Source organism: Myotis daubentonii, chromosome 18, assembly GCF_963259705.1.
Source record: "Myotis daubentonii chromosome 18, mMyoDau2.1, whole genome shotgun sequence".
NCBI lineage: Eukaryota > Metazoa > Chordata > Mammalia > Chiroptera > Vespertilionidae > Myotis > Myotis daubentonii.
In genome coordinates this window covers 20,463,573-20,488,901 of record NC_081857.1, presented here as the reverse complement: position 1 = coordinate 20,488,901, position 25,329 = coordinate 20,463,573, and the positions used below count along the sequence as shown (strand labels likewise).

Below are 25,329 nucleotides of genomic sequence, written 5' to 3'. Positions count from 1 at the left end.
AGGGTGCAAGGTGGAGGGGGGAAGGAGAGAGAAAAAAACATCAATGTAAGAGAGACACATCTATTGGTTGTCTCCCAAATGCTCCCCGGGGATCAAACCTGCAACCCTGGTATGTGCCCTTGACCGGAATCAAACCTGAGACCCAGTACATGGGCTGACACTCTAACCACTGAGCATCATGGACCAGGGCTCAGGTCCTGTTCTTTAGGTTGTATCCATCTTCAGGGATGAGAGACAGAAAGGGAGACGGAAAAGGAAAGGATGAAAAAGAAGGAAAGCCGAAGATAGAGCAGGAGGACACAGCAACTGAGAAGGGAAAATTACATGGAGAAGATGAGGCCAAGTTCTACCAATATAATAAACTAGCTCAGGTCTCCTGGCTTCTAATTTGCTTCTCTAGACCAATTTGTGGTCAGAAGAATATTGGTTCTGTCACTGCTTCATTTTATGACCTTGGACAGGCGGGTTAGCATCCTTGGGCCTCATTTTAAAAATGAGAATGACATTATGTATTTTTATGGAAGTTAAATAAGGTAGTGCTTATAAAACATTTAGCAGAGTTGCTGGGACATTTCATAAACACGAAATAATGGTAATTAGTATGATGATCTCAGTCCCACATCTAGCCACGAAGAAATGGTTTTGTTCAGACACTGCGCCTTGAACTATCTGTGTCTAGAGTGAAACATTTATGAAATGCACTCGTAAGAAATATGAGTTAACATAAAAATGAAATAAATACAAAGAGATGTAAAATCTAAGCCCCAATTTTTATTCCTATATTCCATAGATATAAAACATCTATTAAATTGCTATAAAAGTTACTATGCACTTTCAATTCCTGAATTTATCTTATGAACTAGTAACAACGCAGATGGGCATCAGCCCGTGGACCACGCTTTGACTACCACTGCTCTGTGAGGAACGTATCTACCAATGGCCATAAATTCACAAGGGTGGACTTGGGGAGGGAAGGTCTTCGTTATGTTGCAGTGGGGGTTATGGTTCAAGCTGGCGGGCCCCTCCCTCATGCATTCATTGGCACACGTCCCAGAACGTTCCAAACTCTAGAAAGTCTTCTCTGAAGTAAATCCTCACCAGAAAGCCCTGCGGAAAAATGGTTTCTTCTGTAGGTGGCAGAGTTACTCAGAAATCCATGAGGTGAGCAGTCAGAATGGAGAAGTAGTCCCATAGTCTTCCAATGTTTGGTAACATAGACTTTGTCAAAAGATGTACTTTCCTCCTCTCTAAATGTCACCGGTATTCGTCCCTTTCTGCTGTTGATTTATATGATCTTTGAACCAAATAGCTGTTTTGAGTTAATATCCCAAAGGTGTAAAATAGGGAGAGGCATTCACTCACAGTGCTTTGGAGTTCAAGAGAACCAGCCACTTGGGGGCTTCAGGTTCAGAATTAACACGTACCTGTTTAAGATTTAGCATGCAAGGTCCTGCAATCCATGCCTTTGCCCTTCTGAGCCCATTGGCACAACAGCTCATTGAGGTTGGTGTTTTAATCAAGGTCACTTATTAGGAAATCAAGTCGCAGAGAGGTTAAATGACTTGCCTGTGGTCTGTGATGCAATGTTGAGTGTATCGAGTCCAAATACCATTCTTTTTTTGCTATATCACATGGGTAGTTACCTTTCCTGACATTCTGTTACTCCGGCTGTGTATTTGTTACTGAGTCCTCATTGGGAAGTGTGTGGCCTACAGGAGTCCTGCGCACTCCTGGCCACCGCCTGCCGGCCTTGCAGGAAGGTATCTTTGCTTGTACATCACCCGCTTTCATAGTATTTGTCTCTAATAGACATTGACATTTTCAATGAGGGAATAATTGCATGTTAATGAGTAAACAAGTTGGTGATTTATTAAATAGCCTCCATTTAAGAAAGACTTCTGGATAGAAGATGGTAACCATCAACTGAAGGGAGCCAACAGGAGAAGGTCTCAAATGCAGCAGGAAATAGTCAAGCTGACTGTCCTGAAGCAGTCCCTGCTGTGATGGTGCTTTGCAGCCATGGTGTGGTTTTGAAAGCTCATATCACGTGTCCAGAAAAAGATGCTGAGCTCGTGCTTAGGTTGACTTGGTTGAGAATTAATTCTTGGCAGCAGAGAGATTGACCACACTACCAGTAGACGGGGTCTACGGTGCTCATGACTCAAGGTAACCTCCAGAGAAAAGAATACATGTTCTGAGCATTCTGTTACCTTTTGTCATTCATCCAACACATATTTGTTAAGTTCCTCTTAAGCACCAGGCACTATTCTGAGCACCAAAGATGTAATGGTGAAAAGTCAAAAAACCAAGTAGTTGAATAAGATAATCTTTTAGCAACAAACATCTATAATAATAAAAGCATAATGTGCTAATTAGACTGGATGTCCTTCCAGACACAGCCGGGGCTGCGAGGGAAGCCCGGGTCCTGAGTGCCAGAGGGAAGCCGGTGCCGGCAGCCAGGGAAAGGAAGGCCTACTCTTGTACGAATTTCGTGCATCAGGCCTCTAGTTATTAGTAAAATAGAACAGGTTATAGTATAGAGTGTGACAGGCAGTGGGAATTCTTAGATTTGATTCTGGGATCAAGAACCCCACCACTACCACCACCACCCTGAAGTCAGAAAGATAGAACATGGCCAGACCCACCTAGGGTCTTGTAGCCTCCCATAAAGAGCTTGGATTTTAACTTTGGGATGCCAGGGGAGTGTCTTAAGCAGAGAGGGGGTGGATAATATAATTCATTTTATATTTTAAAAGTCACCCCTTGTTTTCCTTCTGTGAGGGGAATAGGGAGATTGGGACAAATGTGAAAATAAAAAGTGAGTTAAGAAGGTTATAGGGACTCATGAAGGTAGGAAGCATCCAGGCAAGAGACTCAGGTGATAGCAGTGGAGTTGGAGCAAAGATTGCTATGAATTGCTTATGGGTTGGATTGGAGTTGCAGTGAGGAAAAAAAAGACTTGACACGGACTCCAAGCGTGGGTGGTATTATTGACTGAGGTGAGAGAGACAAGAGGAAGAGCAGCGTGGGGGAGAAATTCTGTTTCAGCCATGTTACATTTGAGATACCTGTTTGGCGTCCAAGTAGCTGACATCAGGTAGACAGTTACAGTAAATGGGTTTGGAGCTAATTGATGAGTTGGGGCTGAAGATGTAAATTTGGTGGCCTTTCGCAGAGAGGTGAGTTTGAGTCCACGGGCCTGTGTAGATTACCTGTAGGGAGAATGGCTAGAGGGGAGACCCTAGACCTGGGCTCTGGGAAAGCCGATGTTTAGAGAAGCAAAGGAGATTGAGAAGAAGCAAACTGGGGAATCCTAACAGGAGAAGCCTCCCCGGAAGAATAAGCTAGAATCGAAAGATCCACTACCTCCCATCCTCCGTTGAGTCTGTACAAGCCGGATCCACACGCCTTCAGGACTGAGACCCAGGGCCGACGGCAGTCACACTCACCCACTGGGCCTGTACTCTCTCGTTCCCAAACCCGAAACTGCTCTCTGTCCCGTGGGCTGCAGCTTAAACGCTTGTTGAGTGGGCAGTCTCTGCTGGGACTATGGGTGCAGCACTGAACAAGGACAATTCAACACAGTCCCTGCCCTCGCAGACTTTCCAGCATAACAGGGTGACTGACACGTGGCCCGTTACAGGGAGCGTGAGTAGCGGAGGTACAGCTGCTGCTTGTAGGGGCCTGAGTCATTTGGGACAAGCAGAGTTGCTGTGCTAAGCCTTGATTGTCCATCTGAGAAATGGAACTAAGTTTGACGGCTTTCTGCTCTGCCCCGAAGATGTGAATGAATGGGCGTGTGAATGAAAACCCCTGTGTGACCCACTAGGAGACATTTCAAAGGGTCCCGAGTGGAAAGGCCCAGCTAGCCCTACTGTGTGGTGAGCTCACACACGGTGCCTTAACTCACACCAGGTCTCCGCACTTCCTTCCCTCCGGACTCCTCATCAGCTTCTCTCTGCCCATGTTCCCTTCGGCTCTCAGCTCCTCTCCTCACTATCCACCATTCCCATCGGTCAGCTTTGGGTCTTTGGTTCTACTTGTCCGTCCCTAAGGAGAAAAAGAGGCTTGTTTTAACTAAGGAGAATCTTTTTGATACCCAACCAGGAAGATTTTACTAGTACCTTCCTGAGAGGAATCTTTAAATTATCTGGGGATGTCGAACAAAGGCTTCTGGGAAATTCAAAGCTTTATACAAAAGAAAAGTGCCTACATGGTAGGAAGCGGATAATAAACTCTCAGTCATTCCCTTGAACACAGCCGCACCCACTTCTCAGGCGCCTCCAAATTTTTTTTTGGGGGGGGGCACCGTTTGCAGCAGCTTCTCCGAGGAGCGCAGAAAGTGTCTCCTAAAAGAACTCAGCCATTTGTTCTCTGTCAAGATGCCTCTTCCATGCTGTAATTAGAGTGCTGTGGGGGGCGGCGCTGGGGGAGAAGGAAGAATACCAAATGCTCTTACTCCCCATGGCTCATTCTTCCTGCACCACAAGGCTTTGAACCCACTGAAATATTGTGACTGAAACGTACACTATTATACACATAAAGAGCGAGAGAGAGACTCGTGCACAGGAAGTTGGGCCTTGATGGTGTCTGTGCGCTAACGCGAGGTGGCACAGAGTGGGGGGTCATTAAACGGTAGGTCGGTCTGAATTCCATTTTATAACTCTGTGTCTTTCAATAGTCACATGGATTCTTTCAGCTTTTTTTTTTTTTTCCAATCTGCCAAATGGAGATAAAAGGACAGTCCTGGTTCCCTTCTTTCTTTAATCTTTTTAAAAATATTGATTTCAGAGAGGTGGGGGGAGAAGGAGAGAGAGAGGGCTGTCTCCTGCATGCCCCCTACTGGGGATCAAGCCGGCAGTCGGGGCATGTGTTCTGACCAGGAATTGAACCATGACCTCCTGGTGCATGGGTTGATGCTCAACCACTGAGCCACACCGGCTGAGCCCAGATCCCTTCGTGTTCCTAGTACAGGCTCTTCCTTGCCCGTCCCCGCTAATGGAAGGAAAGGTAGAGTAGTTGGAATGAAATAGGGCAGCGTTTAAGATGACATGAGGACTCTTTTTGTTTTGAATTTTATTTGCAACAATTTCATCATTACATTTTGCTGAAAATCTGTTAACACCTTTCTAGCACAGCCAGCAGGGGAGAAGAAGGAAGAGTGGGTGCTGGAGAGAGTCTAGGATGACTCTGTTTGCTACTGTCATCTCATGTTCTCAAACAATGCCAACCACATAGTACTAGTAGGCACTCAATAAGTTGTATTTTGGAGGCAGAATAAACATATATGTATATATGAAGGCCTTGATCATAGGTTGTGTGTATTATTATACATTCTCAGGCGTGTCAGTGATATTTCAAATAGGCACTTGGAACACCTACTCTGTGCTCAAGACTACACTTTGCACTTGTTATCTATTCTTTGATTCAGGCCTCACAACACTGAGACTGTCTGGTGTCCCTGCCTGCTTTACAAATGAGGAAACTGACACTCAGGGAGGTTAAGAACTTGCCCCAGATCCCACCCTAACGGAGCCAGGATTCGAACCCAGTTCAGTCCCGTTTCAGAGCTTTTAGTCATGTGCTCTAACAGTCTGGATTACACCAACTCCAAGGTTAAAAAGCAAAACTGGAAACGTAGTCCAGCTCCTTCATTATCCCCTTTATGGTACTTGCCAGGGCTTCCCCTGCACCCACTCAAATAAATAAATGAGACCTCGGTGTCAAGAAGAGGGAGAAGGAGAAAAAGACCATGCATTTCCCCCCCTTCTCCGCCCCCCCCCCCCACCCCTGATCCTAAAAGAATCTGCCTCTGAGTTCTCCTGACTGAAATGTCATGAGGATGGGCAATGGCACTGGCTTTGGAACCCCGAGATGAAGTGCTGCTCCAGGTCAGCCACCACGCCCTAGGCCTCGGGCCCACACGCCCTCTCTGTGCCGTGGTTTCCGTGCCTCTAAAAGGCGAGGCTGGGAGAGGTGATTTTCCAGGCCCTCCTCCCCTGACATTCTGGTCTGAGAACCCATAGCCTCTCTTCCGTTGCTCTGGGTATAGGGTGGGGGAGTGGGATGGGAGACAGCACCCTGTGGAAGGGCAGTCACTGGCCTTCACTGCCTCAGGGGAGGGATTTCTGCTCATCGGAGGAGCCCTCTCACGCCCCTGCCCTCTAGGGAAGAGTGACTGTTGAATGCAGTGCCTGAGTTCATGCTCTCGCGTCCTGGATGCCCTGATATCCTGCTTGAGAGAGTCAATACTGGGTGGCCTTTAGAGGACTGGGTGCTTTATTGACAGCCTAAGTCTCCTTAAACCCTTTCTGGAACAAGTCAAGGGATGAGGGGTAAATAAGTGTAACACAGCCGAAGTGTGTGACCTTCAGGAAGGTGTTTGCCTGCTCTGAGCTGTGTTTGCTCCTCTGAAAAAAGTGGGAGAAAATGTTTCCCAGGTTCATACGAACTCTGAAAGCTCTTTTACCCGCCCCCCACCCTCCAGCCCGATTCCCAGTGAGACTGAAATTAAACTACCGGCAGCCCACAACCATCTCGTGACTTCCCCCAGTCTCCCTGTTTTAGAGCCTATAGGGTTGGCGAGGTTTTTCTTGATGTCTAACCCAAATTCCCCCTTCCTGAAGCAGGCATCTTACAGGAAGACTGGCGGCAAGGCTCCCTGGGGGCAGTGAAGCACTTTGGAAATACGGGCTCTGAAGATTAATAGGGAGGGAAGTGACAGTGTGGCCATTTGTATGCCTGGCAGAGTCTGTCTACATATGCCTCCGGTGCCAGTGTAAGCATGTGTGTATTCACGCCAATGTGTGTGTGATGAAGCATACAAGTGTGTACAGGAGTGTGAGTAAACAGATCTTTGAGTCACACAGGCAACCCATCCTGGCAGGCTTTGTCTTCCTTTTGGTTGCCATGACAGCAGCAAGGCCTCCGCATCAGTAAACAGAGCTCCCCCCTGTGCATTGAATCAGGAGGAGGGGTCTGGAGCTAGAGGCCAAAGGGAGCCAAATAGCCCTACCACAGAGCATCTCTTGTCAAAGCAGACCTACCAGTACACCTTCCTCACTACATCATTGTAGGAGGTAGCTCCTCCCCCCCGCCCCCCCCCCCCGGAGGGGGCAGCAGGTGTGACTGCAGAGACATAACAAAGGCGGGAATTTCAGACCTCACTTCTAACCCCCAAAATTTAGTCACCTCATGATACCTTCTAAATATGTGAATGACCAAAATCCTCCCATCACTCTGTGGACTAAAACCAGTCACGTTCATTTCTCAGCATGCAGTTGTGGCAGTGGCTCTATTATAGGTCCTTTAGTTTTGTAAATACCAATGAACTTTAATCTTAAAGTAAATATGACTTAAAAAAACAACTCCACCTCCCCAACCTCCCAGCAAACGCACCCACAGTCACTCATGGTGTTATACCTTGTCTGTGAGTATCTATATAATTTTAACACTTCATCTAATTATGGAAAATACGGAATGGGTTATGTATCAATGGTTGATTTTTTTCCAGTTATGCCTCTCATGTAAACTGCTGGAAAACCAAAGTGGTCACAAATGTAAATTCACTAACTAGGATGATAGAAGAAAATTGAACTTAACTGTGCAATACACGGAGATCAGTCATGTCCTAAGTTCCCATAATTGGAATTTAAAATTTAACAACCCAAACCTTGCATACGTATGTGACAACCAGAATAGAGGCTCCTCTATCTCAACTCCAACTCCTCTTCCTTTTCTCTGTATGAGAGCAGTGTCATGAGGGGAACTGCAGGCTATCTTCCCGGGCAGGAAGAAGCAGCCAAAAATAGGGTAACAGATTGGGTAGAAAGTATCTAAAATGCAACACAATTTGTATCCCCCCCCCCACACACACACAGTTTTATTGATTTATAATCAGCATATAGCTTGTGTTAATTTAAGGTATACAGCATGATGATTTGATATATGTATACTATTTAACGGTGCTATCAACTATAGTTACCATGTTCCACATTACATTCACAGAACTTATTCATCTTATACCTGGAAATTTGTTCCTTTTGACCATCTTTACCCATTTCCCACCATCACCTCTGGCAGCCACCAGTCTGTTCTCTGTTTCAATGAGTTCAGTGCGTTGTTGGTTTTTAAGATCCCATATATAAATAAGAGCATACAGTACTTGTCTTTATCTATTCGACTTATTTCATAATGGCTTCAAGGTCCATCCTTGTCGCAAATAGCAGGATTTCCTTTTTTTTATGGCTGAATAGTATCATCTTAACCTGTTTACCCATCAATGGACATTTAGGTTGTTTCTCTGTCTTGGCTATTTAAATAATGGTGCAATGAACATAGGGATGCAGATCTCTTTTTGAATTGGTGTCTTTGTTTTCTTCAGATATATACCCAGAAGTGGGATTGCTGGATCATATGGAAGTTCTGTTTTAATTTTTTGAGGAGCTCCATTCTATTTTCTATGGGTGACTAGACCAATTTATACCCCTACCAAGGGTTTCCTTTCTCCACATCTTCACCAGTACTTGTTATCTCTCGTCTTTTTGATAGTAGCCATTCTAACAGGTGTGAAGTGATATCTCATTGTGGTTTTGATTTGCATTTCCCTCATAATTAGTGATGTGTAGCATTTTTCATGTACCAACTATATTCTTCTTTGGAAAAACGTCTATTCAGTTCCTCTGCCCATTTTTGAATAGATTTTATTTTTTTCTGTTGAGTTGTATGAGTTCTTTATACATTTTGGATATCAACCCCTTCTTTAGACATACGATTTATGAATATTTTCTTCCATTGCCTTTTCATTATACAATGTCTTACAAACATGCAGTCAGGACTCCCAGAATAAATCAGATTTATTCCTGCCCCTGGTTATGAGCAGGGGGTTATTGCATCCTTCTAACATCAACAGTGACTGATGAGGAAACAGAGCCTGAGATTACTGTCCAGGTTACTAACAGCAAATGTCACCTGGATGCATAGTTCTGAGAACAGATCTGGTAGTATTTCTGCTTGAGCATATGGGGACTTATCTCTGTTCCCTTTGTTTGGAATTCTGGAGTCCAGCTGCATCCCACCTTGCGTTCCGTCGCATCCATGGGGGTGGAAGCACTGGATGGAGCCAACGAAAAGGAGCTGAGATTACCATCCCCTCACCCTCAGCCATAGGCCAATGCCAAGAGGACTTAGGGGACATGAATGCTCTTCTACTGTCAGCCACACTGTTTCCTATTAAATTTCCTGTTGCTAGGTCCAAGGGAGCTGGATAAACTGAGATGTGTGTAGGGCCTCTCTTCAAGGTACATTTCAGTAGAAAGTTGGGCAGTGGTCATCTGGATGACTAAGTACAGTAACGGTCATATGCTTTATCTTTGCAAAACCATTATCATCTGAATAACCCGCAGGATCCTCTGGGAAGAGGAGAGAGTACTCAGCACCGCTGGGAAGAGGGAGAGGCGGGAACAATGGGGGGGGGGAACATGCTTCCCTTTCTTGGGTCAGGCCATGTATCTACTCATGAGAGTGGTGGGTATGTTGACTCTAGGTTAGGATGGTCAGTTGTGTTTTTTTAAATACATTTTATTGATTTTTTTACAGAGAGGAAGGGAGAGAGATAGAGAGTTAGAAACATCGATAAGAGAGAAACATCGATCAGCTGCCTCCTGCACACCCCCTACTGAGGATGTGCCCGCAACCAAGGTACATGCCCTTGACCAGAATCAAACCTGGGACCCTTCAGTCCGCAGGCCGACGCTCTAGCCACTGAGCCAAACCGCTTAGGGTGAATGGTCAGTTATTTTTGGCAGGTAATGGCACTGAATCCTGCTTATCCCTGTTCTCCCTAGAATGCAGTATGTGTATAAATAAATGGTGACTGTGGTAGGGATACAAAAACCAAAGCTATGACTTTTACACTAGGTCTTTATTAATCCAACACAGAGCAATGGATTCTCATACTGCTTCTCTATTAAAAAGACAGTCTTTTAGAAAAAAACACACTCTAGATTTTATATCCTGATTTTCCACAACCTTGGGCTGAAACTACATCCCTTTTGTGGATTTTAAAGGTTGATAGCATAGAAGACAACTGAGGCCTTGTGAAAACAGCACTGAACCTGAAATGGATTGCTCCACGTTAGATTGAATTCTGGCTAATTGGTTGATCTTGGACAAGAACCTTTTGAATCTCCCAAGGTTTTTGTAAATAAAAGTGCACTAATTTACATGAAAGTGATTTATAAATTTAAAAACTCACAAATGTGTCCTATGGATATTAGCGGTTCTTAACATGTTATTTCCATAACCTATGGAGTCTGCCATAATAGTAGACCTCGGATTAATCTTCATAGGTCTTTGTTGCAATGTGATGCCATATAGGCTCTGCATGGTCTCATGGAGCCCGCAGACCAGTCGGGCGATGAGCCATGGGCACAAACAGTGATGACAGCAAGGGAGGGAGGGAGAAATGTCATGAAAGACACTGGTTCCAGACTTCTCTCCTAGGATCCCATTGGAAAAATGGAAGAGGGCCACTCCATAAACAATATAGAGCGCACACACCCCTCCCTCCAGCACGGCCCTTCCTCCAGCACGGCCCTTCCTCCACCGAGGTGCACTAGCTGTGAGGGACTGTCCCCACTGGTGCACATTTTTTGTTTCCTTCCTTCAGGCAAGAGGATTCTTAAAAAGCCCCGGCCAGATTTGTTGGGCTCCGGGCCTGTGAGCCCAGCGAAGATGCCAGGTGGGAGGGTGGGAGGAAACGGGGGCCTGCGATGACAAGATGACAGAGGAGAGCAGGGAAGCCAGCTGGTGAGGCCCGGAGCCAGGAAACTTCCAAGTACACGGGGAGCTTAGCCTGGTTTTGTTGGCCTCACCCCCCGGAAATCAAGCTGCAGGGCCACTCCGGGGGCCAGCGAGAGGTGACACACCGCGTAGTTGATGGACTAATGCCACAGATTTTCGTGGAGCCAAAGGGGAACAGATTTTAGTGGCAGTGTCCGGGAGTTCCCACAGATTCACCTGCTCGCTTTGGGTCAGTGCAGAGAGGGAGTGTGCCTTCGTTTAGGCCGGTGGTTCTCAACCTTCTGGCCCTTTAAATACAGTTCCTCATGGTGTGACTCAACCATAAAATTATTTTCGTTGCTACTTCATAACTGTAATGTTGCTACTGTTCTGAATCGTCATGTAAATATCGGATAGGCAGGATGGTCTTAGGCGACCCCTGTGAAAGGGTCGTTCGCCCGCCAAAAGGGTCGCGGCCCACAGGTTGAGAACCGCTGGTTTAGGCCTTTGGGACCCAGGGCAGAGTGATCAGTATGCTCACCAAGTCTGTCTGGATATTTTTAATTTAAAAATATATATATAGATATATATTGAACATATACTATGTGCCAGGTCTAGCCTAGTCCAGAGGACACCACAAAGTTAAGAAAGACATAACGTTTTCACAAAAAGCTCACGTGTTAGTAAAGTAGAGAGTCTCCTGCACAGCCCAGCACAGTAACGCTCCGGCTGTCTGATGGGCTGTAAAGACATAGAAGAAAGGTAGAAGGGAGGCCGGAAGACTAAGGAGAGGTTAGGGGAGAAGAACACTAAACAGAAGAGGTGACATGTCAGCCTGGCCTTGAGGAAGGATTTTAACAGACTCCGGCAGAAAAGAAGGGGTTCCAGGCAGAAAAGCAGTGGGAACCAAGCCTTACAAGCCCGCACTGCCTTTTCGGGAGCAGAGAGAAGTTGCTGCAGTGAGAGCATGACTGAGGGGGACAGCCGGAGCGCATGGGGTAGAGAGGAATGATGGAAGGTGAGGCTTGGAAAGAAAGGTCCAGATGAGACTGTGAAAGACTGAAGGCCATGTTAGCTGTGTGTACCTCATTTAGCAGCAGGAGGAAGAGGTGTGGAGGGGAAGGGATTAGAACAGAGAGAAGATGGAATTTAGAAGATCTGAGGGTCATGGTTCCTTGGACACTTGCCCCCTCAAAGGGCCGCTTAACTCCTCCTTGGATACCGTTTCTGAGCTGGAACATGGAGATGTTGGTGATCTCACCCCAGATGCTCAAGGACTGTTGTGTTCCTCTGGTCACAGCCTGCTTCAAGTCCCCCTTTTCAAGGTCTTGCTTGAAACCTCCCCGAATTCCTCCAGAGCATAGCTGAAAAATTAGGACACATCCATATGAAAGATAAAGAAGGGACATACAGATACGCCACCGGGCAGATAGGCGGGGCGTGAGGAGCCCCGGCTCATAGAGCAGACAGCTCTGGGCTCTAGTCCTGGCTTTGTTGCTTAAACGTGAACAAGCGGTTTAGCTTTTCCCCGGAGGATGAAAATACATGTTCTGCCTTCTTCTCAGATGGGTTGTGAAGATTCAATGAGGAAGATATACAGAGGTGCTTGAAAATTAGAAAGTGTTCCACACATATTGCTCCCTATAGTTACTGTTTTAGGTTTGGAAGTGATCATGTTGTAGAAAAATAACCGATAGCTGTGAGATGGAGGAGATGAAGGGGAGAGAGGCAGGTGGTGGAGAGACCAGGTAGGTGCTACTGTAATGGCCCAGGCAGGAGAGGATGGGGTCCTGGACCAAGGCGGTGAGGATGAAGAGGGAGGTGGATCTGGTGTCCTTCTGAAGACAGAACCAACTGGAAGTCGGCACTAATTGGGAAGGAGGGATACAAAGAAGGAAAAGAGCCGAAGGTAAGAACTTTGATTGGTGGCGACACCAGCCCCATGCTGAAACCCATGAATGAAGGTGGGGAAAGGGGGTGCCCCAGGGCCTGAATTGTTACCTTGTCACTCACTGGCCCTGCACTCTTCATTTTGACCCCCTCCCTTCCTGTTCCCCACAACACCCTTGGTAGAACCCACTGGGCCCACAGCCAAGCCCAGGAGAATATCTCCTCCCCTGGGTATGTGCCACATGCCCATGCCCTCAGCCTCACTGTGATCATTATAAGGTGTTGGTGCCAAGGAATCCATCTCTATCTTTATAGGAGGGACCAGATGAGGCCCCTCCCACTCCCCTGCACAGGGCCAGGAGCATGACCCTCAGCCCCTGGCTCATGTTTTAGTACCTGGACAGGAGGGAGAAGCTGGCAGGACCCATGATGGGTGCTGGACCTCTCCATCTTCAAGGGGCACCTCTTTGTTGATGGGGAGCCCTTGACAGCGTCCAGGGCAGTGGGGGAGTGCCGGAGCGGTGACTGGGAGGTGCTGTTCTAGCAAGGGGCATTCTCGCCTGGAAGGGGTTTGGTGATGTGGAGGACAGTGATGGAGGTGGTTTCTGGAGGGGCCCACTAGCTCATGAATTTTTCTTGATCCCTATTTGCTCCCATTGAATTAAACCATCTCCCTGTCTGCCAGGCAGCACTCATTCCTCTTCTTTCTCCATTGCCCATGGGGCTTTAGTCTTCGTTGTCTTGTGCCACAGAGTGGCTGTGGGCCCCTGGCAGTGGCTGTGTCTTCTCACCTTGGCTTTCCCTCTGTCCCATCATCTCCCCTAGGCTCCACCCCACCTCCCTCCTGTCTTCCTCCTAGAGTCCAGGTGCCCTTCTCATGTTCCTTTTCTCACTTACCACTGCCAGCCATCTTCAAACAGCATGGCAGCCCTTCAGGGCATCGGTATCATTGGTCTTCAGGGACAGCCATTATCGAGCGCCTCAGGATACAGGACCCCAGAGGAGGCACAGCACGCTGGTTAGAGTTCAGATCCCAGCAAGTTACTTTCTTCTCTAAGCCTTGTTTCTTTCTCTGTTAGACAAGAATTTTAATAGTGTTTATCTCATAGGGCGGTTATGAGGACTGAAGGAGTTAATGGGTATGAAATGTTTCATACAGGGCTGGCCTAGTAAGTGGTCAATATACATTAATCATTATTGTAGTTAAAAGCATAAAGAGTAGCCATGCCCCTTGCAGGGTTAAGGGCCTCTGTTGTAGTTGGGGACGCGGCACGTATAGCATTTTGAGGCCTGGTTCATCACGTGGCTAAGAAAACACCTTTCTGAACAAGCAAGCAGAGGGTGTTAGTGCTGATGGGTATAAACCGGATCTGGGAAGGTTCCTGCATGGGGCTGAATGAGGTGAGTTTCTGAACAACTTTTTAAGGATGTCATGGATGCAGCTGGGACCAAGGGAAGGGGGAAGGGGGTGCCCAGAGGCACCTGCTCAATCTCTCTCTCCTCCTCACATCACTCTTTCTCTTAGTCATGGCACTGCCCGAACTTAGTGCATCTCATCCTCCTTGTCCACAGGGAATTTGCCAAAGAGAGAGAGAGAGTGGAGAACCGGAGGGCTTTCATGAAGCTGCGGCGCCAGCAGCAGATCGAGCGGGAGCTGAACGGGTACCGCGCCTGGATCGACAAAGCGGGTAAGGCTGGCAGGCGGGACGGGACGGCCGGTGGCGGGCTGCATGGGCAGCGGGGACCTCCCAGTACCTCCCTGCCCAGGGGCAGCCTGGATCGGAGCAGAGAGAGGCTCTAGATGCCTCATTTGCTTTGAGGTTCCCTGCAGGTCCCACTTTCCTTTATCTGGCATCTGACAGTCCCTGTTCTTCTATTAAACACCTTCATGAGACGGGCATGGTAGCAAGGCGCACTGAGGAAATGGTAACATAACCCAATCCTGGAGCTGAGTTTGGGCTGGTAACGTTTGTACTGCTGCTACTACTAGCAATAACCCATTCATTCCATGGATGGGTAGTGTTGCTTCCTTGCTGCCGGGTCCTGTTCCAGGCTCCTGGTACAGCAATGAGCCAGCACTCTCTTCTCCTGGAGCTCACCACCCTCTAGTCGGAGAAGGCGACAGTGAACAAAATTATACATAAGTAACTTGTCAGAAGGTGATAAGACCCAATGACCTGCATGTCTGCCCCACTGACAACAAATTCAGGTAGGGCCATGGGGCGTAGGGGAAGTCACAGCTTTAAATAGAGGTGTCAGGGTAGATCTGTTTGGGGGACATTTGAAGGAGATGAGGGGGCGAGCCACAGGACGATCTGAGGGAGGAATATTCTGATGTCACGGCTGTAAAGTGGGAGCAGCCAGGAGGGGGGTGAGCAAGGGGAGGGGTTCAGGAGACAGGATGAGGGCAATCACAGGGGGAGAGGGCAGCGATCGGGCATGACCGGCATTGTCAGGGCGAGTGAGGCAGGAACCACTGGAGGGTTTTGAACAGAGGAGGGACGTGCTCTGATTGAAGGTGTTGAAGGAGCACTTGGTGGCTGGTTCGAGAACAGATAATAGGACCAATGGTGAGGCCATCACAGTCAGCCGGGGGACAGGTGATGGTGAGAACTGGTTTTGCCTATTCCCCGAGCTGTCACCAGTTCCCCCGTCTTGGCTCCGCATCAGGAATGATTCTTGCCCCGCCCTGAGCGTAGGCCCAAACCCACCACGGTTGCCTTAACTCACGGAGCCACCAGATTCAAGTTGGACTGTGGCTCAGCTGCGTAGGAGAGACATCAGTCACCCCGTCTCTGTCAGTAAAAAGGCTGCATGTGCTTGCCTTGCTATTTTACAGGCTGGATTGCATTGGTCTTATTTATCTTCATTCTCTTCCTGAGCAAAGAGGACATTTTTTAATCGAAAATTATACATGACAGTCAGCACCTTTTCTCTATTCCCAGTAGAAAGCATAGCACAACCATGAGGCCTCCCGGGGCAAAAATTGGAATCTGATTTGCTGCTTAGTTGCCCGCGCCTTATTCTTCTAGACGAGCTTTGGAATGACGCCATGACACTCACTCCGCCACCAGCACACAAAGCTCTCTCTCTGCTCCGGAGTCGGTGTTGGATGATCTATCAGGGGTGAGAGAGAGAGTGTGACTGAAACTACTACTTCAAAGCCAGATAGCAATCACCCTCTTTGGGACTCTCTGCATCCCTTTGCCTCCTCTGCAAGCTGAGCCATGCCAGGCGTGTGGACTGCACTTTTGCTTTCTCCTGGGAGACCCTTGTGTGAGCATGAACATGAATAACCCTGTCCTCTTCCCAGAATGGTAACTCGGCCTTACTGAGCAAATCTGCTGCCAGGCCAGTCAGGCAGCTTGAATCCCCACTGCCACTGGCTTCCTGGGCGGAGTTGCCATCTGACAGACCACCCTCGCGAGTGGGTGGGCGGCAGAACTGGGAAAGGACCTTCCGGCCCTGGCCCTGGCCGCACTCAGGGTCAGGTGCACGCCCGGGATGCTGCTCTCTGAGGCTCTGCTTTGCAAATCCATGCAGGATCGCAAGGCTGCGCTTTCTTCCAGTTGGCACAGCACAGCCAGCTCTCTCCTCCTTCTAAGAAAAAAGACGCACTGCGACGTCAACCTGTGCTTCCTGGCCCTTCCCTTTGCACATGGAACGGCAGTGAATCAGAGACATATGGGTTACATTTCCCTGGAAAGGCACTCTCAAGTTCGAAAGCAAACTTGGCAAAAGGCATTGGGGGAGGGGGGTTTCAGCACATCCAGAGCCCTCCAGCGCTTCCCAGAGATGCTCCACGGCTCCACACCCCCCCCTCTGTTTGGGGGTCCTCAGATCTGCCCACCCCAAGGTCCAAGCACTGTACACAGCCAAGCTTCTGGCTCGGGTCATTCAGGTTGCTATGAGGTGTTTTAACAAGCACCTATTTTATTTATTTATTTTTAATATTTTTATTGATTTCAGAGAGGAAGGAAGAGGGAGAGATAGAAACATCAATGATGAGAGAGAATCATTGATCAGCCACCTCCTGCATGCCCCCCAGTGGGGATCGAGCCGGCAACCTAGGCATGTGCCCTTGACCGGAATCGAACCTGAGACCCTTCAGTCCTCAAGCCGACGCTCTATCCGCTGAGCCAAACCGGCTAGGGCTAACAAGTACCTATTTTAAAAGGGTGCTCTCAAACTGTACAGCCCAATGACTTTAAAACCCTCTTTGTCTGCATCAAGGAGCATTCCACCAATAACACTCAAAATGCTAACTTAGAATTTCGCCGGAGGCTGTTCTCAAAAGAGGAAGTTAAACATTAGGACCTGGTAGAATGGCCATCCCCCTGAGCTTCAAAATGCCCCCTCCCTGGGAAATACATTCATTATACGCTCTCAATTTTTTATGCAGGTGGAATTGTGGTAATGACTTTACCCTTTTCTGCTTGCCCTTGAACTTGTTACAGGAGCTTAAATTATAAACCATCCTTTAATAGGGCCTGCTGCAAGCTTTCCCCAGCAGCCGGAATCCTAGGCAATGGTTGCTTAAGTCTCCAAACTGGTCTATTATAGGCCAAGTGAGGGTGGGGCCAAATATGGGACTCCGAGTTCCACCAGACAGGGGCTGTTTTGTTGGCAAGTTCGGAGGGATGCTGGTGAGGCTTACTCTAACAAGTATAGAAAATAGGATCTTGCCAATGGGGAGTACAGGGCTGCCCTGGGGGAGGCCAAGGGACTGTGTGGTGCTTTTCCAAACACCAACAACCAAATATGTTGTTCCAACACCAGTCAGTCCTGCCATTCTTCGACACCTGTCGGATACTCAACAATTCAGTTCCATTCTGACACTGAGTACCGCCTGGAGTTCATGCACACCCCACAGGTTAGGGACCAGCCACAAGCAGAGGCCCCCAATGACCTGCATTTCTGCCCCACTGACGACAAATTCAGAGGGGTCCGGGTTTGATAATTCACTAGAACAACTTCTGGAGCTCAGGAAAAATGATAATTACTACCAGCTTGTTATAAAGAATACAACTCAGGAACAGCCAAAGTGAAGAAACATACAGACCAAGGTGAGGGGCAGAGGTTGGGGGTGCACAGCACTGCCGTCCTCTCTCCAGACATGGCATCCTCTCAGGATCTTGGCGTGACCACCAGCCCAGGAGCTCCCTGATGTGTAGGTTTTATAAAGGTTCCATCCCATTGGCATGACTGGTTAATTCATCAGCCATTGTTATCCGTAATCTCTAGCCCAGCCGTGGGCAAACTACGGCCTGCGGGCCGGATCCGGCCCGTTTGAAATGAATAAAACTAAAAAAAAAAAAAAAAGACCGTACCCTTTTATGTAATGATGTTTACTTTGAATTTATATTAGTTCACACAAACACTCCATCCATGCTTTTGTTCCGGCCCCCTAGTCCAGTTTAAGAACCCATTGTGGCCCTCGAGTCAAAAAGTTTGCCCACCCCTGTTCTAGCCCCTCTCCCTTCCCAGGAGGTGGGAGAGGGATAGGGCTGAAAGTTATAACCCTCTAATCCTGGGGTTGGTTTTTCTAGTTACCAGCCCCCATTCTGGTGACTAGGCCTCCCCCACAATGAGTCATCTCATTAGTGTACGGAAGACAGTAAATTCCAAGGGCTTTAAGAGTTCTGTGTCAGGAATAGATCGTGAACAAAATCCAATATCACAAGGACACGTTCATGATGGGCCCAAGCGTGGTCAGCTCAAGCTCTGCCCAAGGAAGGCAGGACGGAGTGGTGGGTGGTGGGGTGGGAGGAAGCCAGCCCTCCAGCCCTGCTCCTCTCCCTGAGTGCTGCTCCTCACGAAGTAGACAGGCCAACGCCCAAAGCGTGGCCTCGCCTCCTGAACGAGCTGGTAGATGTGAAGTTGCAGACGAGAGAAACTGAGGAAGCTCCCGTTGCTGGAGAAGGCTTAAGGGGTTAGGAAAGACAAGAACCTGGGCAGAAGAAAAACCAGAAACGGAAGTTTTCATTCCTCTCAATTTAAGGGGGTTTTAGTTAAAAAGGTCAGCTCTCCCCTCATGAGCATCCTCCTGAAGGAGTGTGTCAGACACAGAGCTGGATTTTACCATCTTCCCAAGAGCCCGCGCACCCAGAATGCCCTTCTGTTCTGATGTGTCTGGGGAGCTCTCTCCATGACCTTGGCGGCTTTCTCTTGCTGGTGCCTGTGACGGACTGTGAACCCTTTGTTCGTTCTCTGTTGCCCTGGAGCCCAAGCCCTCCCTGAGGGATTTCATTTTGCAAGATAATTTGCCATTTACAGATAATTGACTGAACCATTTGTTTCCATGTAGAGGAAGTCATGCTTGCTGAAGAAAATAAAAATGCTGGCACGTCAGCCTTGGAAGGTAAGGCTCCAACCAACTCCTCACTCCACTGGCATGGCCCCCTCTTTTGCATGGTGGTCTCTTGATCCAAAGAGGAGAGAGAAATAAAAGAAGGGCGCTCTGGGATTTGAAACCGAAGTCTCTCTGTCATAAAATCCTTCATGCTTTAAAAGGAAGGGAATGGAGTCACAAATTTTTAAATGCTTTTTAACGCGATGAAAGCCAAATCCAAGAGTTACTTTGGTTCCGGGGTGTGTCATTGATAATGTGCAATAAAAAGCCCATCATGCAATCCATGGCATAGAAAGGATCTTCTTTGAACATCAGTGGAGATCCTCTTGGGACCACTTTCATTCCCAGGAAGTGCCTCGCTGGTGAGGAGCCAGCGCAGATAGGTGCCTCTGAGCACGGGAGTCTTGTCTCTATAGACGTTTGCGACTTCTGTGACCCTGGCTCAGCTGTTTAAGGGCAGTCGCCTGGGTCCCAGAGGCCGCTGGCCCACAATCCTCAGTTTTGAGCAGAATGACCCGGTTATGCGTGTCCTCACCTGCCTCCCCTATCCTGGCGCAGTGCTTCGAAGGGCCACCATCAAACGCAGCCGCACGGAGGTCATGACTCGAGACTCCAGCGACGAGCACTGTGTGGATATCTCCTCCGTGGGTGAGTGGGACCAGTTAGGTCTTCCCCCCCAATAAAACCTCCCATCAAAACAAAGAGCCTGTCTTTTGAGAAGCACCACGAGGAGGAAGGGAACCCAAAGAATCCAGAACCCAGGGTTGTAATTAGAGAAGGTGTGGGAATCCAATCTACAATGACTTAGAAAAAAATGGACGCGGCGACCCTGTTCACATGAAACATGGGCTTAGAAAAATCCAGCCCAGATTCTTCACGTGTGCCCATGCGTCCATCAGCCGGTCTCTCCTGCGGGGTCATGAAAACCCACTCAGATACGTTCAAAGGAGCTGAGGGCCTATTGCTCCTAGTAACCCCCATTTGAGAACCTCCTTAACCCCAGTAGCACCCACCTCCTGCCGCCCCATTGTCCATGTGATATTTAAACGAATTCCTACTGAGAACCCTACAGCATGACGTGTTCAGTCCCAGATTCTCTTAGAAATGCTGGCAGATGGCAGATATTTCCTCAAGAAAAGGGAGGGGTCTTCATTCTTAAAAGCAGAAGAGGCGTACAGAGCTCAGTACTGCGTTTGGCTGCCCGTGGCAGAAAGATCACAGAGGCAGCAGAATGATTCCAGCCCCCGAAGGATATTGGAAAGGAAAGGCCAGAGAGAAGCCCAAACATAAACATGATCTGATTCGCTTTAAGATACCAGGTATATATGCCTTGTGTCCTCTGACCCAGGGAATCCTTTCTAGGACTGAGCGTGCCCAGAGGAAAAGCAGGGATCTCTACTGTGGAGACTCCTTATCACGGGTGTCCCCAGGCCCGCAGCATGGTGGCCACCCAGCTGGGGGACCGACACTGTCCTCCTCGCCGCAGAGGGTGATCGTTTTTGCAGCCTCCTTCTCCCTCCCTGCTTCTCCCCCACAGGCACACCCCTCGCCCGAGCCAGCATCAAAAGCGCAAAGGTGGACGGGGCCTCCTATTTCCGGCACAAGGAAAGGCTTCTGCGCATCTCTGTCCGCCACATGGTGAAATCCCAGGTGTTTTACTGGATTGTGCTGAGCCTGGTGGCTCTCAACACCGCCTGCGTGGCCATCGTCCATCACAACCAGCCCCAGTGGCTCACCCACTTCCTCTGTGAGTGACCCGTGACTGCGGGCTCTCCAGGTGCAGGTGTCAGAGAGCCAGGATCGTGCTGGGCCCGGCAGTGCTGCTTTCTGTCCGCCCAGAGTTCTCCCCCTTCACGTTGTGAGGGAGGCCAGGGCTGTCTCCAAGGGACCATTCCAATCTGTCATTCGTTATTGAATCAGATAAACAAATCTTTGCTGAGGAGTCAACAGATGGCATTGCAATTCGGGTGCTGTAAGGCCTTCACTTAGTATTTTAAAGAGGATCAGTGGTGTAGGGAGGAAGCTCTTAGGGCAGTGGGCACCTCGAATACACCAAAAAGGGGACGTAAGGGTTAGTCAGCTCTGGGTAAGGCTGCCACTGTGTGTGAGTGGGGCTCCAGGAGGCTGCCACGACTGGGCGTGTGGGGGACCCTTCTGGCTCTCACATCGAAGCCATGGTAAAGCCCCGTCTTTCTGGGGAGTCACCTGTCATTTAAAGGGCAGTGGCAAACCCACCTGTGGATGGAGAGCAAAGCCGACCTGGGGAGCACCCGGGGCTGCTGCTGGGTGAGAGCGAATTCTGACATCATTAGGTGTTGCCTGGTACTGACCTGCCCTGGTCATGACCCTCCATACATGTGTGGGTCCTGCTCGTGTGGAGGGCACCTCTGCAGGTGGAGTTTTGGGGTTCGGGGGTGTGGGAGCCCGCCATCTGGGGAACAAACGCTCCTGCTTTTGATGCTTTCAGACTATGCAGAATTTCTGTTTCTGGGACTCTTCCTCTTGGAGATGTCCCTGAAGATGTACGGCATGGGGCCTCGCCTTTATTTCCACTCTTCCTTCAACTGCTTTGATTTTGGGGTAAGTGCTCGGGAGCCCTCCTGTCGCTAAGCCACGGGTGGGACAAGCAGCTCCTCTCTTGCCCAGCATGAAGCACTGAAATCAGAAATTATACCGGGGGACCAGACAAGGTTAGCTAACGGGGGCAGGACTGAGTGAATCCTTGCCACACTAGGTTGGTTGGTTGGTTTGAAGCTTTATTTTTAATGTTTTCATGGCAGTGTAACACACACCATAGAGGGCACCCTTAAGTGTACAGCTCCGTGAATTTGACAAAGCTAGAGTTTTAAATCACTTAGTATCCTGGGGAATGCCTGAGAGGGGAGAGAAAAAACTTGATTCCAGAAGGTAGTTCAATAAAAAAGATGAGCTTATATATTTGGGTTCAGTTGCAGTTGGGAAAATTATCTAAATATACCCTCATAGACATGCACATGGATTCGCGCGCACACACACACACATACGTTAGAAATGTCGTCCACTGTCCACTTGCTAGATAATATGGATATATAACTGTGCACATTTCTAACAGGATTCAGGTGCTTTCACATACATTGTGGTCCTCCATGGCTTTCAGGAACCTTGTCCACTAGATTGCGTGTCAGGAGTTAGCCTGCCCATTCCCAGAGAACACGTATCCCCAGTTCACATCGCCTATTAGCAGCAGTGCTGGGTCCCAAAACTTTGGGTTCCTGATCCACTTCTCTTTCTGCCAAACCTACTTCTTTTTCTGCCAAATTTTCAGTTACGTGCTAAGGATTTTGAGCACTTGCCAATCTGCATTTTAACATGGAACATATGTTTTTGGGTACGGGCAGTTTTCAGGCATCCCAGCCAGTGAAAGACCATTATAATCTTAGTTTCTTTATCTACATGTATTCAGAATTGCTGTGAGGATGAATTTATCGGTTATTTCTCCTCATGCAATGTAGAGACTATATAGTGGACAATCACTAGGTGCATAATTAAAACAAAGAACACGTTCAGTTTTTAATTTGACATGGCTGCTTCCTACAGCAGTCAGGTTCTCTGCCACCCAGTAGCACCTTCACATTAGGCTGTGTGGGGCCTGAGGGACTGACAGATATTCTACACATGACTAAACCGTTCTTGTGAGCACTAAATTCTAGAACAATGAGAGAATGTGGGCCCTCCCTGAGATTTTTATATTGGAACGCAACCTGTATCACTTCAAGTTTGGTTCCTTGCTTTGAGGACGACTCTTTTGTCTGTCTGCTCAAAGTGTTACAATGCAAGACAGTTACGGCTGTCAGTTTTGTGCAGAATTGATCACTTGTAGTTTTCACCAAGGACAACAGCAGTCAGTAAACCCGCCCACAGTCTGCAGGATTAAAGTTAGCAAGGGGGGTGGGGAGGGGAGAGTTTTAATTTCTCCACAGCCCAATGAGTACTGTTGATTGCCAACTACCAGAATGTTCCTCTCCTCTCTTCCTCCTCCTGGTACTGTGGCTGGGTTTGGTTCTTTAGGTCACGGTGGGCAGTATCTTTGAAGTGGTCTGGGCCATCTTCAGACCTGGAACATCTTTTGGAATCAGTGTCTTGCGAGCTCTCCGGCTTCTAAGAATATTTAAAATAACCAAGTAAGTGACCAGAATCTGGACCCTTCCCAACCACCTTGGAGAGTGGAAGCTTCTCTCTGCCTTCTTATATGTCCTCCCATTCCTCATCCCCCTTACCAGATCTTCCCCTTCCTTATCTCATCCCCCCACTCCATTCTTCAGCTCCTCCTCCTCCTCCTCCTCCAAAGATCGAACCAGAAGAAACATCTACGATGCCAAGTCCCATGCTACATTCCCAAGGGGAGCCACACTGTTGCTACCATCTCTCCTTCCTACAAGGATTAAAAATGCAGCTCATTCATAGACCAGCAGGCAGATGTCCAGCTGACTTGGGGATAACGTGGTATTCACTGCTGACCGCTGTCATGTCGTCTGCGTCTTGTAGGTACTGGGCATCCCTACGGAACTTGGTGGTCTCCTTGATGAGTTCCATGAAGTCTATCATCAGTTTGCTCTTCCTCCTCTTCCTCTTCATCGTGGTCTTTGCTCTCCTAGGAATGCAGCTATTTGGAGGCAGGTGAGCGCCAACTAGCTTTCCATCCAAAGGAGCCTTACAACCTCAGCCTGGGAGCGCCAGGGTCACTCATTCAATCACCATGTTCCCATCTTGTTTGCTCCTGTCCCTGGCCCATGTCAACCACTGTGCGTGTTGTGGAACAGGCGTCTCTGCTTGTAACCTTTTCACATTGGACAGGGTTCTTGCTTCAGAGACCCTTCCTCTGGAGCTCTCTCTGAAATGTACAGCCCAGGGCCCTGAACCTCAGGATCTGCCCAAACTCCATCTCAGTACCCACACCCTTCAAAGACACAGTCCTTCAGCCATAGTCTCTAATACCATCTCTACTAGGGACATGGAGTGGGGGGAATGTAGGAAAGAGGGGGACGTGGAGAAAGGGGAAAGAAGTGATGAAAATGGCATAATCTTGGGAAGGGAAAACTTGGTGTGTAAGAATTTTCATTCCATTCTCTCTGAATTTCCTTCTCAGGTTTAACTTTAATGATGGGACTCCTTCGGCAAACTTTGACACTTTCCCAGCAGCCATCATGACTGTATTCCAGGTATGAGGCCAGCTGGCAGGTTCCTGGGCGCACACCGCAAGGTGAAAAGGGTTAGGAGAATCCCACTCTGCCCCTCCAGGCCCCTCCCAGGCAGCTGGGTACCTTGCTTGTTGAGGAATCACCACCACAGTAATTCCTAGGATTTTGGTCGCTCTGTTCTTACCAATAAGAGAAGAGCCCCCTCATGATGGCCTCATTGGCCTCCTCCCTACATATGAGGTCTCGAGTCAAAGACAGTAAAAAAGCTATCGCATTTATGGTGTTCTGAAACTGGAAACATCATCTAACACGTGCGATCATTTAATGAAGTATGATTAGCCCCCACCAAAATAAATTTGGAATAATGGGGGAAATTAAAAATCAGTAATGTCTTAGACCTAAGAAAAACGCTATTTAGCCAGAATCTGAGGCTGAACCAGAATCCAGGTTTCCGGAACTGGTGCCCAGGCAGCTCTTTCCCATAATGATGCTGTCTCAGGAATTGCCTCTTGGCAGCTCTGGTGACAGGTGGGGAATGACCAGACTGCCTGGTCTGAGTGATTCCTGTGGGCCTGGCAAAGTGGGGGTGAGGGGGAGGGACTCTGTAGTTTGAGGAATAGAATCTTCCCTTTTAATGCTCTTTCTCTATTTTCAATGCCTAAAATTCTCTTCCATAACAGAAGAAAGTTTAGGATTATCCATGGGAGTGACATTTTCCCCCCTCCCTGGCAGGATGGCCAAGCAAGGGGGTAGGTGGAAAAGACTCAGGCCCAGACTTTTCCCCATTTTCTCAACCAGCCCAGGTCTCTGACTTGCCTGTTGTTTGCTTTGCGTAGATCCTGACAGGCGAGGACTGGAATGAGGTGATGTACAATGGGATCCGCTCCCAGGGTGGGGTCAGCTCAGGCATGTGGTCAGCCATCTATTTCATTGTGCTCACCTTGTTTGGAAACTGTATCCTTTTTAAAGATGCTCCTCTTTGTGCTGCCTGCCTGCCCAGTCCGGCATTTGAGGAGGGGGAGGGGGAGATGGAAGAAAGTGGGGGGGGGTTGTGGTAGTGATGGTGAAGGAGGAGGAGGTTGGTGGTGGTGGTGGTGGTGGTGGTGGTGGTGTGGAGGAGGTGGAGAG

General features: G+C 48.5%; 1 protein-coding gene across 1 annotated transcript in view; it reads left to right on the top strand.

Annotated features, from left to right (window-relative positions):
• Positions 1-25,329, top strand: part of CACNA1E (calcium voltage-gated channel subunit alpha1 E) — a 387,287-nt gene that overhangs the window by 292,549 nt on the left and 69,409 nt on the right. The window contains exons 10-18 of the mRNA XM_059673180.1: positions 14,245-14,360; positions 18,980-19,033; positions 19,583-19,672; positions 20,562-20,771; positions 21,492-21,604; positions 23,072-23,184; positions 23,549-23,680; positions 24,150-24,222; positions 25,038-25,155. Coding sequence (XP_059529163.1) covers positions 14,245-14,360; positions 18,980-19,033; positions 19,583-19,672; positions 20,562-20,771; positions 21,492-21,604; positions 23,072-23,184; positions 23,549-23,680; positions 24,150-24,222; positions 25,038-25,155 — 1,019 coding nt within the window. The remainder of the gene's footprint in view (positions 1-14,244; positions 14,361-18,979; positions 19,034-19,582; positions 19,673-20,561; positions 20,772-21,491; positions 21,605-23,071; positions 23,185-23,548; positions 23,681-24,149; positions 24,223-25,037; positions 25,156-25,329) is intronic.